We start from the raw sequence: 14642 nt of genomic DNA on the forward strand, positions 1-14642 counted from the left end.
TCTAACTCAAATCTATCTGATATAAACTAAATCGATTCACAGATCAATCATAAACAATCTAGTTTAAAGATATTATTGGAATCAAAATAAAAAAAAAAAGTATCCGTTGATAAAACCTAAATATAGGATACCAACGGAGAAAAGCAAAGGCTTTTTTTTTCCGATAACCTGTCATTGATTATTCCCACTTTTCCGGATTATCTTTTTTACTCAAAATTTAATCTTACTATTTACAATTCTTTTATTATTTATAATTCGTTTAAAAAAAATTAAAATATTAGTTTATTATTCTCTACCCTTTAAGTATATTTTTATTCTCATCTTTTCTTTTCTTTTTTTTCCTTTTCCATATCTTTTGTCTATGCACGTAGTGCCATCGGATCTCTCTATCACTCACACATCTTACTAGATAATTTGTAAAAACTCAAAATATAATATCTTCTGAGTTAATATAATTGACTTAGAAAATGATGTCTTTTATGTTATTGTAAAATATACATAGTCCTAAAAATATTAAATTATGATAATAAATATAAAAAATATTTATTTTCTTAGTTTATAAATAGTAATCTCTTATTCATTTTTACATGCAAGCTTTTTTTTATTCGGACGAAAGCAATCTCGACTTTTACTAAAATGACTTGACTACATACGTTTACTTTCTAATAATAATAATAATAATAATAATAATAATAATTTATTTTTATAAATATAAAAATCTCAATATAATTTTAAAAAATATAAGAATAGAGATACTAAAGATAAATAATTATATGAGATAATATACGATTAGCCGTATCCTATAAGTGTTTAGTGTTGCGCGAAGAAATTGACCAAAAATTAACTTCACACTTTGGATGTTTCCTATTTGCACTTACTTTTATTTCTAATTAATTTTTTTTTGTTACACCATTAATATTAGTGTGATAATCATGTGCTAAATTTACCTCTCAAAGATTGAAAATTTGAAATCTCATCTTACAATTGATGGCAATATATCATATTTACATATCAAACGTTGAGAGTTTGGTATGAAAGACTCACTTATCATTGAATCAAAAAGCCTTTTTTTTTTTCCCGTTAAAAAGAGACTAAGTTTCCCGTTCTAATGAGACAAACATGTAAGTAATATTTGAAGATGTCAGTTAAGCTACTAAAACTTTGACCTTTGATAATGGATGGAATCCCATCTTCAGCACTTTGCATTTGCAAAACCAAAAAAATATTGAAAATGAAAACTCAAAAAAAATAAAATATTTGAAGAATGTTCAATGGGCAATGGAGTAATGTTGTTGATAGAAGAAATACTAATAATAATAATAATAATAATAATAATAATAATCCTAAAATTACAAGAGATTCTCCCAAAGGGGCATATCTTCTGTTGGGTCTCCCAACTTTGCTCACAGAATTAATCTGCTATACGAGATAGTTCAATAACGTTACTGCACATACCAATGAAAGGAACAGAAGACTATTTGGCTTTTTGATTGATGAACTTCCTGCAAAATGATTTGATAATGTTAGAACTGGTTCTACTAGTATCAGGGGAAGTATAAGTGAGCATTTATAATTTTTATTCAACGAGCTTTCTTAATTAAACAAGCATATGGACAGTTGAAGTAGAAAATTATTTTTCTTATATGCTATTCCATCAATGTTGTTTGTTCATTCACAACTGGAGGAAGGTATTAGTGGAATTCTGAAAATAGAAAACTACTGCAAGACTTCCTAAGCAGAATATGAGCTTTCTTCTCAAGCTCCAAAATGAAACATCTAAAAAAGTAAAATTGTTCTTAGAAATTTCTGACTGTAATTAGTTTCGGTAGCATTTTAGTGTAACCGAGGTTTGTATTCATGAGACAGCAAATAGGTTTTATGTGGTACATGTTCTTATAACAAAGTCGGAATATGAATGCCAGAAGATCTGGATGTTTCAAATGAACAAACACAAATATATGAATGCTGAAACAGCAATCAGAATGAGATGTGTACCTACCGAAAAGAAGATAATGGTTTTTGATATTCCACTCAAAATCCCAATGCATTCTGTCATTCTTCAGTGTCCAGTAAGACCAACCAAAAGAAGCATCATCAAAGGCATCTAATTGAGCCATACCAAACATCTGATATTGGGACTGCGAGGCATTTGTCACATTCCATTCATTTACCCACTCACCTGGATGATGCACATCATGTATGTATATTAGGTATAACTTCTCAAAACGCAAGCCGGCTAAAAGATGTCATTTCTGCAAAGAATTAATTTTTTGCATAGCAGAGGAGAAAAAGATAAGAACATGAGCATTGTCCTGAGTACAATAGTAAAGCACCAAATAATGGAGATTCATACAGTACTATGGCATTGGAGAGCAAAACAAACTGGTAATGCATATAGATGTAATCATGGTGTGAGGCATCAAGCAGAATTTTAGTAATTGATAATGCTCAGATAAAAGGAAGGCACATACATTCAGGATTATATAAATGTTAAGATTTTTAGTTTCCTAAAACTCAGTTGACTCAAAAGTATAATTGACATCTTCCATAGAATATTATACTGCAGTCTTAGATATAAAAGCATGAACCAGAAAAGCTTACCAACGTAGACAAGAGGTCCATTTGCACTGTTCAGCGACTGCAATTGTGGCACTCTCTTGTCATATATGTATTGAATATTCTCTGTTGCGTCCATGTTGCTAAAATATGGATCAAAGAGATTATAATAGTGCAAGTCAACAACAATATTTGAAACTCCAATATTTGCCTGATAAAGCTCCATCGGATCTGCATTTCCTATTCTTTGACAGACTATAACATAAACTGTTGAAGAGTAGTTCCGAACAATATGATACCCTCTTGTGTAATAAGAAACTAAAACATCAAATGGAACTGCAGCTGCAGAAGGCTCATTTAAAAGTTCAATCCCTAACAGAGCAGGATGATTTGCATACCTGGAAATGGCGGAACCAAATGTAACATTGATATCAGCCATAGGACTGGTTTTCTAATCTGCATTTTGTTAATGTCTCCTAATTTAATTGATATTTCTTTGGCACCCGAACTTATTCAAAATGAAAATCTTTTACTAGCTCAGTGATTTCTTTACATTACTGATGCAAGGAAACAAAATGTCGTAAACAAGAAGTTTGAATCAACAGTTATCTCAATTTGAAATTTTAAACTTCATGAGAAGGATAAAATGTAGTTTTTTTCAATCAGAAAAGCAGAATGGTAGCAACACAAAATCTTATGCTTCACAGGCATGACATGAGTATGTCATGGAAAATATCCAAGTAGATTATTATATAGTAAAAACGTTCTTGATAGAGCATTTTCAGACCAACAAATATATGTTGAGGAAGTGGTTTAGGTTCCTTTGAAGGATTAATTGTATCTTAATGAGGAGAACTTTCTTGAGAACTCCTGACTGATGGAACAATTCCTTTATAATATTAGTAACTGGCCTGTAGAATGACATGATCACAGTTGGACCAAAAGGAGAAAAATTACTTATTCCTGTTCTCTAGGCATGTCTCTTGAACTTCCAGCTCAACATGGACAATGGTGACATCCATTATTCAGTTTAAATGTCCACCATTATCATCGGAATTTAGCTTCCGTCATCATCAATAATGTTGGATACACATCTGTGTTAAATATATATGCATAAGTTGGAGACTTCAAAATATCTTTAATTAGAGATGTCAAACATTAACAGTACAATAGAACTAGAAGTGGACTCTTTGATATCTGACGATCTGTAGTTTATTATTCCCGTAATTTGGCTTCTAGTGGCTTTAGATATGAGTATTTTATAGTTAGTGAGTCTCTAGAGATGCTTATCAACATGGTAGTGCTGTTTTTCAATTGAGAGCATAGTAGGGGATATTAGGTACTTCATATAATCAAAAGGAAAGAACTGTTGTGTATATCAAAAGATTTCACAAATACATTATCTGAGTGTTCACTTCAGTGAGCTTCTAGACTTTGTGTAGATTCTCTTAAGCAACTACTCAACATAAGTAATTAGTAATATTCGCTTCAGGATGCATGAACTTCCAAGGCATTAAAGAAACCATAGCACCTTTATTTTTCCAGTTTCAGATGTCAATTAATTATCAACCAAGAAAGAACCATGTACCTTGCTGACAGGAAGTCGATCACATCCAGTGTTTGTGAGATGTAATCTGGTGTTGGCCAATCTACCGAACCATCTCGACTGGCACTATGTTCCATCCCATTCTGAGAACCAGGTGCAGCATGAAGATCAATGATGCATTTCAGGTCATGAGTCCTGCATTTAAAGTAACAATCATAATCTTCATACTTTGGAAAATTGTAGAGCAGCACAGAAGTTTTAATGAGATAATCACTTAGTTGTCGCAAAGAAGAGCAAAAAAACAGTAGTACTTTGCCCATGAAAATGCTCTGTCCAGAGCTGCTAAGGATCCTCCAATGAAAGGAGCTGGTGGCTCAGGATCTTTTGCAATCCACCATCCAACAGGAATTCTAACAGTATTGATACCATGCCGAGATAGGAAAGCAAAATCTTCAGCAGTAATGAAGTTGTTTCTGTGGTTCTGGACATCAGATTACAATAGTTTGTTTGCAAGAAGCAGCAAGTAAATACTTCAAATCAATATGGATGAAAAAAAGACATCTCGAACAACACTTATAGGAGGCAATATGAAAGCCTACCGCATAGATAAGGAATAACAATAAAGACTTTGATATGGTCAATCGAGCAAAAAATGTCTCACTCTTACCGTCAGGACCTCTTGAGCTTTTTCGTGTCCAAATCCATTAGCAAGCTGAAAATCTCCATGCAAGTTGTTGGCAACAACTGTCATTTCAAATGTTGCTTCATTATCATCCCATCCTAGATCACCTTGATGATTCACATTGAGCTGGTTATTCACTGTTGCCTAAAAGAGATTTTACAAATTCGAGATATTTAACCTTTTTCTATTCTTTTTGAAATATTCCACCAAAAATAATTGACAACACCAGCATGTTAATGCAATTTGTGATTAAGAGCCACAAACAATACCTGTACATAGTTACCATTTAAAAGCTTGATGTGAATCTTTGTATTATTTCTTTCGATGTAAAAGGTCTCATTCATGGCTGGTGAATCTGCTGTTGCGGAAATTGAACTTCCTCCATTATTTGATGTTAAAAATTGACCTCCAAAGCAACTAAATTGAAATTCTACTTCAGATACTCGCCATAGCTGGTGGAAAGCATCTTCAGTCAGAGTAGCTATCATGTTAGGACCAAAAATTTTCTAACTAATGAACAATTTGGCAAACTAAGATCACAGGATAGTTGCAAACAGTGAAAAAATTTAGATCTAAGAAATACTAAACTAAATTTACTGATATTCTTATTAAGAAAATTAGAAACAAAAACCATTAACTGACTAGCAATAAGTGCCACAATAGATATGCCCAATTGACAAGATGTCAACCCTTCTGTGATGGCACAATTTGCATATCCATGCCCCATTATGTTCAAGTAATGCTTGCCTCTTTGTGGCTGAGACCGAGTTGTGTGGTCCTTGCCTGAGATTTTATGCTAAATAATTCAACTTGTACAATTACTATATCCTCTAGTTTCATGAATAGAATTTTGCACCAGCATAGAACAGCCACTGCTTAGATATTTTGTACAATGTCTAGGCCAATTCTTAATGTCTTTTTCCACCAGCAAATAGTGTGCCTGAGCTGCATGGTGTAAGTGACATATAGATTTAATCATTGATGTCTCAAACCTTGCATAGTCTAAAATAATGTTTGGATAGCATATTTAAAAAGCTTCAGCACTTGGTTTAAAAAGCTAACCGTCCATAGATATGCAAGGTTAAAACCTCAAACATCTGTCTCATCGCCATCAGCAAACAATAACTATTATCTGTAAAGTTGAGCTTTCATTCAAATATTGTGTCAAAATTTATCTTCTTAGGGAATCTTAGCTACAAAAGATTTTTAACAAATAAAGTATGTTTTAACTTTTAGCGATACTTATCTTGTTAACACCATGAGTTTCCAGTTAGCCAGATCAGACACCAAAAGGCAACAAAGAAAGGGAAGACATGGCATCCATTCTGAGAAATTCTATACTAACTCGAGAACAGAGAGCACCTTGAAGGTCTCCCATGATGATGCGACGTCTCTGTCGATAGTCACATTTCCGCCTCCTCCGTCGGCTGCACTGACGTACTTCTGCAGGGCCACTGATTTCAGTTGCACTTGGGTTCCATCCTGCACACAATCATCGCCACCAAAACCAAAAGAAAAAGATGAAACCAACGACATCGACAGAGCCACTAAGAGAACCAATCGCCGCAGGCGCTAATAGCACAGAAACCCACAAGCATGTCCCCGTTGGGAATTCCATCAAACAGTGAAGGCTTGATCCATCCCTCCACCACCAGCCACCCGCCCAAGTTGACACCCCTCACCTTCGAGAAACCATCAACTAAAACCCAAGCACAATCATAAGAAACAGAGCACCAAAGCGGCAGGCACACGAGACATGGCAGAAAGGCAAGGCCTTTACCTGATGAATGCGACAATCGGAACAGAAGAAGCAAGACCATCAAGAAACCAGATGCAAGCACGCTACAGTGAATCACCTCCATTGTGGTGATCAGAAGACGTGGCCCAACTGGAGACCACAGAGCTCTTAAAGAAGACTTCTTGGACCCCTGGATGAGAAGGAAGGTGGAGGAATTTTGTGGATACCTGCCTTGAGCTCAAGTTTATGCCAAACGGAGCTCTGTAAGCATGTAATTTTTAGGGCATTATCTTGATGGCTTCACAGAACCCCTACCTGACGGGCCATTACCAACCAAAAGCTGTCAAAGGAGCTTCCTTTCGTGGTTTCCTCGCTTCCCCCCCTCCATCTATCTCTTCTCATCTTTGTGCGGAGCGGCGTGAGGCAGTGAATAAAGCGATGGAAGGAATCATCTTTGGAAAGCACATCGTCTTTTAGGAAGAACTTTGTACTTAATCTCCGTCAGTTTTATCATCTTTACCAATGAACTCCAATCACTATTAATATCCTTGGTTGATTGGGACGATGATAATAAGGTCATGAAAAATATTTTAGATATTTATATTTTATATATTTAAAATTTTAATATCGTAAATGTTGATCCCAAATCTGAGTAAAAATGATAGAAAATTACGTTAGGTCATTGATGGCTAGCATAAAACTACATCATATCTCATAAATATGATATTTAATCGATTTAATTAAGACTTATAATTTTATTATTATTATTATTATTATTATTATTATATTTTTGTATATTTAAAATTAGATAAATTTGTAGAAAAAACTCTTTAAAAGTTTTCTACATAACACTCTTAATTTCAAAGTTTTCACAAATTTTTTCACTGCTCTTCCCTTCGGAGATAGAACCTCCACCATTGCTATGCCTCCTTCTTGCTTGCATGAGAGCGACGAGAGTGGTGAAATCTGTCGCTATGTGCCCCCTCCTTTCTTGCAAGAGGGCAAGACGAATAAGAGTAGATATGATGTGATAGATATGACACAAGGATGATAACAGACTTGGTGCAAGCGCGATGCAAGGTGACAATGATGATGTAGGGGTGGCATAAAGTGATGGTGCAGGGTTAAAATATTTTTTTATGTAATTAGAGATGCTTTAGAGAAATTTTTAAAAATATATATTTTTTTAATTCACTCTTTAAAATTAATATTATTTTTTTTTATAATCATGATTATCCATGGTAATTTGAGTTTTTGGGTCAATATTAATGAAAGATCAAAAGAGCATATATATGCTTGAAGAATCATTATGTTTGAAATATATATGTGTGTTATTTCTCTAATTTGCAAGGATAAATCTGTAAAAACACGGATAGATTATATTATCTAAAGTTCATCGGAATCAAACATGAATTGATTCGAAATAAGCATCAACAAGTGTGTCCATCCATCGCATTGACTTCACTTCACCTTTGAGCTCACCCACACTGCCCTGTTGGGGTAGAGAGATTCCCAAGGAGGGGACATGATCACGTTGTCATGTGAGATGCTGATAAGAATGTGTTTCCCACTACGGATTGCAATGCTTGGCTGCAGGTTGCTGTGGATCAACATCTTGGGATTCCTTGTGGACCGCTTTAATTAATTAACATATAACTAAATAATGTTATAAAAAAATATAAAGCATAAATAAGAAAATAAATTGAATATAAATTATCTTATTTTGACGAAGAGAATGCTGAAGGAATTTCTATCCTGATCCGACTAATTATGTAATCAATGTCTTATCTTCCTAATGATTCTCCACAATTTTGAAAGTATTTTTTTGATACTATGAATACTATGATCTTAAATACTATGATCTTCTGCAATAAATTGATTTTTACCTCATCTACATGATCTGAATTGAATCACCATGAAGCTTGGAAACAGACATAAGAATATAGGCATTTAACATATGAAGATATTATATGTACAATCTAAGCAATTTACTATCATCATATACATAGGTTGCAAGAATAACAGTCATTCACTTGAAATGCATGCCAAACCAATAAGAAGACCAAAGGACACATATATTACTAATATTTTATACGAGTGAAACATATATTAGTGTAAGTATAAATGTTTTGCTTGTATCATTATGTCTTCAAATGCTTCCAAAAGTGTCCTACATATGTGCAACATATATCAGAATGCTCATAGAAGGCATTTAAGAGCCTCTAACCATCAAAGTCTAAGCAGATTATGCAGAGTCTCAGCTAGCAATTCATGCAAGGGGAGACACAAAAGACATTGAAGAACACAATAAAATCATATGTCAATCTTGCACTGCTAAGAGTTCTCATCAAATTGAGAAGAATAAAGAAGTTACCTTTCTTAAATAAATATGAACTCTGCATATACCTTTCACTGGCTGCTTTTATCACCACAGAGACGACATGTCAAGTAAAGGTGATTTATGCATCATATATATAACTCATTATATGTTTTTTTTGTCTTCTTTAGTATCGACCTGCACTCGGTATCACACATCTGTGAACACTGAATTGAAGCCTGTGGAGTAACTCAAGTTTGCAGGTACTGCAAAGAAGTACTGTAAATATGATTGTATTCGGCAATGAATCATCTGGAACAGAAACATACTCTCTAAAAGTAGGAATTGGAGGCATGTTCATATCGAAAGAATTAAAATGAGTTCCTTGAGAAACGATGCACACATTTAAATAGAAGAACCAACTAACATTTCAGGTATTCTGTCAAGGCAGGATAGATTTAGACTTCCTCATATAATCTAGTTTATAGGCAATGCAATTTTGCAGTATAATGTTTTACAACATCCAACTTAGCAGCAAAAACGGAACCAATACGCATCTAATAGATACTCAGTATGTATCACTAGGCACAGATAGATGAGAAGTAAACTACAAGTACAACTGAATAATTAAATAGAATCGATTCGAAGAGAAACACATAGCATGTTGTAGAACCTGATGTATTCATGTAACACATCGAGAATGCTCGCTTGTGGTGCATACTGAATTCCATCACCTAATCAGGTTGTTTAAACTAACATAAACCAAATGGCACCACATTAGCTAAATCAACCATTATGCTTGTCGAGAAAAGAATTAAAAGTTTTTTTCATGGAAATTCAAGTCGAAGCATTATAACAAAGATTAAGGAGGCGACGTAGATGAAATGGGGGCCGAAGACAGTGCCAACCCAACAAAGAATGAAAATTGTAGTCTCATTCACCAATTTTCAAAATAATGAAAGTTAAAGAACCAAGGGTTATTCCATTAATCCTTCACCACTTTGATCCACCCAAAAAAGAGAATTTGTGAGCTTCATTTTTTGCTAATATATATTCAGACTGTTGAGCACTAAATGGTTGATAAGTAAAACCATTTGTTTCCGTGAGGTGCGACACAATGCGCACGAAGTGTTCGTTTCAATTGCCTACAAAACCTATCAGATTTGTATCACAATCACAATGTGCATTTAGAAAAGGAATAACAAGAGAAAACCAAATAAGCAAGCAAAGGTAGGCTAGAGAAGCAAACCCAAGTTTCCTCTACCACCTTCAATGATCATATAGAAGCATCGATGCATCTGACTGATTCAAAAACAAAGATGGACTTATTTCCATTACTGCAAATCTGAGTCCTCAGGTGAGGAAGTTCACTTTTGAGCTCCCTCATGATCCATTGATCATACAAACAGAAATCAGCAGCTCCAGAATTGCCTGACACCACTCATGGTATTAAAAGATCCGCAGATGCTACCAACTCAACCCACAACAGATCAAATGCTACATAGGCATGCTATGGATTCTGGCAATCTGCCCATATTTTGAGAAGAGGAACCCTCTTCCGCTGCTAGATAGCGATCTTTCTATGTCGGAATGTCCCTTATCCATAGCCCCTTCGGAGGAATTCCAGTGCTTTACCCTGTTCTTTGGAGAACTCTCTTCCTCAAAGGTCGCGTCTTTCCCTTCCTCATCAATGATGCTCTCTTCCGGTTTGACTCTGCCGAGGATAGAATTCATCAATGGAGTGTCCATTGAAAAGGATCGCCGAACCGGCTGCAATCCGAACGCCCCAACATCGCTTTGCCCTCGCGATCCGGAACTTTCAGGCGGCAGATCGAACGCTTCCGTATGGTAGATCGGAATCCTAATTGCAACAGTGCTCTCCGTTCCTCCTCCGTTTTGCTGCTCCTCCAGAGGTTGGATCGTTATAATGGCAGTCTCGTCAGCAGCAGGGAAGGCGGAGTCCAAGTCCACCGAACCACCGGAGGCAGTGATAGAAACTGCGAGGGCGACGGCGGCTGCGGGGGGCGAGGGTTCACCGTTGGGGTCGACGATGCGAACCCGACAAAGGGGGCAATTAACGTGGGCACGGAGCCAGGTGTCGATGCAGGAGACGTGGAACGCGTGGCCACACCTGGGGAGCAAGCGGACGCGCTCACCGTCGTGGAACTCGCTGAGGCACACGGAGCAGTCGGAGACGCCGTCGAGGATGCCATCACTGGCCCGGTATTCCTCCACCGCGATGGAACCGATGGTGGACTCGTCGAGGCCCACCGTCCGAATGTACCAGACATGGTGGAACGGCTCCCCGTCGCCAACAAAACCGTCATCGTCGTCGTCACCTATGGACGCCGGGCCCGTGGCGGCGACGCGGAGGGGGAAGCGGCAGCGGCGACGGCGGAGGACGGCGTAGTATGTGATAGAGAGGAGGAGAACAGCGGCAAAAACAGCGGCGCCGATCATTAGGAGGTTGGCGAGCCGACGGTCGTGTTGGTCATCGGTGTATAGAGGAGGTAGAGGGGAGGGAGGAGGTGTCGGAGGACAACAAGGAGGAAGAGTAGCGGGATGACGGACGATGCTGGCGCTGCCCTCGTCGTCGTCGTGCCTGTGGGGCTCCTTGGATAGGATCCGACGGTAGAGTGCCATCGGAAGGAGAGCTTCCGTACAGTCCCGTGAGAGACAGAGACAGAGACAGGGTGGGGGGTTGCACAGGAAGTCGTCTGTTTTTGCTTGGTAAAGTCAACGTTAGTGTCAGATTACCCACTACTGACACGTGGCGTCCTCTACGTGCATTTGCCGGCGTTCGGTGACGTCGGTGGACTAAGTGGGCCACGTTTCGTCAACATTCCGCACTAACCCGCCTGACCGAACCGCTGACAAAGATGGGCCACATCTCGCCTACGTCACATGAGGTGGGCGGCCACCAAAACTGTGGGTCATATTCTGTAGGGATTTGGGTTTGAGGTGGGACACACAAAATGGAGGCAGCGATTCGCAGAGTAAATTCATGGGTACATACGATTTACCACGTCAGCATTTTGTATTTTTCCTTTTCGACAATTCGTGGTTTATCATTCTCACCTGAGTGACCTACCTTTCTTGTTATTGGAGACAAGCATGGAGCCCACATGGGACCAATGTATTGTTATTAAACGCTTTATTTGATTACGTATTTTGTGTAGACACACATATATACGTATTAGAAGTTAGTTGATTGGACATGGCAAAATTATATACTTATCATAACTCTTTACTACCAAAGTATCCTTTCACTTATATAAAAATTAATATTCAAAAAATATATTTGTGCCTATATCACCTCTGAATACAATATATTATTATGGAGCATCCAACTTGGCACAAAGTATCTCTCTTTATACACTATATGTCCATCCAAAATAAAAAAAATTAAAACACTTAATGCTCCAAAGACATCTCATTACATATTATATGCTTACTTAGGATATTACTATCAAAATATCTCATTTATCACAATCAAGTAAGGCATCTCTATGATATATTCGTCAAGCACAAAGTATATAATATTTCTTGATTGGATAAAAAATCTTCTTAGATATAATATTTTTATCTAAGACATAGACATCAAGGTGGCTAATGCGTCAAAATGGTTCAAAGCATCCATATGCTTACAATGCACCCACCTATGATTTAAGTATCAATGCGTTCATCTTAGACAGATGTATCAATAGCACTCTAAACCTTTTCTTTAAGCAAACAAAGATTTGATGATGGGAACATCACACTCCAACTTGGATAAGCTAAACCCAGGAAAACCCAATTGAGACTTAACGTATACATTCTAATTAACTTCGAATATAACAAAGTGCCAACTATACTGTAAAGAAAATATTTAGTATATTATATCTGATGACCATGATTATAAAACAAATATTATATAAATTATTTTTATGTATAGAACTGACTAGATTATATAAGAAGAATCAAATTTCTTTTTAATACTTTTGGTATACTCCTATAGGTGCCACCGAGAATTCTATTGATCGACTGTTCACATAAATAAGCTATAAGGGGATGTACGAGCTAGTCCCCATTAGCCATAGATCTTTCTTCGCCAATTGCCTAGGTATAAAGGGAGATCGTATATTCCTGAAAAATTTCAGATCTGTAGAAGCGGATGAAAGAGGTCAACTGTTCTCCTATTTAGCGGTGATCGATATGGTAGATACGACAAAGACACTCCTTAAATCGCTGTATGATCTTTCTCTCTACATGCACCATATGATCAAGAAGGGGCCGACCCTTCTTGCTATCCACATACCCTAAACTAGGGCTTTGGCTAAGGGAGAAAGGAGAGGGAGGAGAATAGGAGGGGCAACTAGGAGATGACTAGCTTATGCCACCTTTCGAGCCCTCCTATTTATAGAGGTTTCTACAACTTAACCCTAATGGATCATGTCATATTAGGTACTGGATATCTATCCAATCACCCAAGCCTCTAAGATTAATATATATATATATATATATATATATATATATATATATATATATATATATATATATATATATATATATATATATATATATATATATATATATATATATATATATATAATCTATATTTACTCTTATTGGGTCTCACTCAAAAGGTCTAAAAATTTAGGAGCTTATTGGATATCCAATAAGATAAGAGCTTCAACGGATATCTCATATTTGAGCCTCTACTTGTTGCAACACCTACCATATGTGTGACCTTATAGGTCCAATATCAAGTTTGCCGCGAGTCATATTTGTCAGAACTTCTTTTGATTCAGTGAATTATTATCTTCACATTAATTCACTCGACTCATCGACTATGGACATACTATGCCACTGCACCATAGTCCCTAGATGATACAAGGGATCCAATCCATTGAATCTATCGATCCTCAATTATTGTGTAACTACAGTCCATCATCTATCTAATATCTTATAGACCGTATATTAGGCATAGTGTGCTAATCATAGTTGTCTTGCAAGCCAATCACATGAGTGATGACACGTGTGACATGACACATAATCTTTTTGTTTATTATATTATTTGATAATTTATCATTTTATATTACTTATTGCATGAATATACATCATAAATTTGTGCAATGAGAATCAGATCGTAATGAAATTATGATAATAAGATCGATTCGTTTTTAAACATAAACCCTAAATAATCTCGGTCATAGGTTACTCGAGAGGGACATTGAGATAATCGGACAGACTGGTGTATTGTATACTTGTCCATATGATTGAGGTAGCTTGTCTCATAGCTGCTCGCGTGGGGACACTAGGGCTACAGTACATGTGTTAATTAGAGAATAAGTTCACTTGTTTGATCTGCTCATGGAATGCTGGATGATTGATGATACCTCATTGTTAGATAGTGATTCTATCATTCAAATGATGTACCTGGTTCTTACACTTGAGACACTAATGATGTCCTGTATGCGTACTCTACTATTTAATACTAGACTTATATGATTGAAAGTTTCAAATCTAGTACAATCGATCATCGAAAGTAGCAGCCAACCTTGAGTACTATTGAGTGTTGATAGAGAATCATCTGCTCTCGGTATCATAAGAGAAATATCTCATGTATTCCTGCTCAAACAAATCCTTGGCCAATGGCATACAAGTCAACTGGATTGAATTTCCTTGTATAATCTAAGGACTACGACATAGTGGCCTAGTACATCCGTAGTCGATGAGTCTAGTGAATTATTATAGAGATAATAATTTACTGAATCAGAAGGAGTTCTGATAGATATGATTCAGTGCCAGCTCGATATTGGGC

General features: G+C 36.5%; 2 protein-coding genes across 9 annotated transcripts; both read right to left on the reverse strand.

Annotated features, from left to right (window-relative positions):
• Nucleotides 1–1145: 1145 nt before the first annotated feature.
• On the reverse strand, nucleotides 1146–7043 carry LOC135584434 (probable glucan 1,3-beta-glucosidase A). Of its 8 annotated transcripts, none has more exons than XM_065192634.1 (11): nucleotides 6838–7043; nucleotides 6565–6712; nucleotides 6377–6483; nucleotides 6147–6266; nucleotides 5054–5236; nucleotides 4770–4928; nucleotides 4414–4583; nucleotides 4145–4297; nucleotides 2602–2699; nucleotides 2000–2179; nucleotides 1146–1502 (listed from the first exon to the last, which is right to left on the reverse strand). In XM_065192634.1, exons 1-11 carry the CDS (start codon nucleotides 6922–6924, stop codon nucleotides 1420–1422), a joined length of 1488 nt encoding a protein of 495 aa, XP_065048706.1. In that variant the 5' UTR covers nucleotides 6925–7043; the 3' UTR covers nucleotides 1146–1419. The 8 variants fall into 8 exon arrangements, with proteins under 8 accessions (XP_065048706.1, XP_065048699.1, XP_065048704.1 ...); XM_065192627.1 differs by having other exon boundaries at nucleotides 2602–2954; XM_065192632.1 differs by having other exon boundaries at nucleotides 2602–2954; nucleotides 6565–6672; nucleotides 6754–7043.
• A 3099-nt stretch (nucleotides 7044–10142) lies between these two features.
• LOC135679170 (RING-H2 finger protein ATL52-like) lies at nucleotides 10143–11516 on the reverse strand. Its single transcript, XM_065192635.1, has one exon. The coding sequence runs from the start codon at nucleotides 11480–11482 to the stop codon at nucleotides 10337–10339; it is 1146 nt and encodes a 381-aa protein (XP_065048707.1). The 5' UTR covers nucleotides 11483–11516; the 3' UTR covers nucleotides 10143–10336.
• Nucleotides 11517–14642: the final 3126 nt, after the last annotated feature.

This window comes from Musa acuminata, chromosome BXJ1-7 (assembly GCF_036884655.1).
Source record: "Musa acuminata AAA Group cultivar baxijiao chromosome BXJ1-7, Cavendish_Baxijiao_AAA, whole genome shotgun sequence".
Lineage (NCBI taxonomy): Eukaryota > Viridiplantae > Streptophyta > Magnoliopsida > Zingiberales > Musaceae > Musa > Musa acuminata.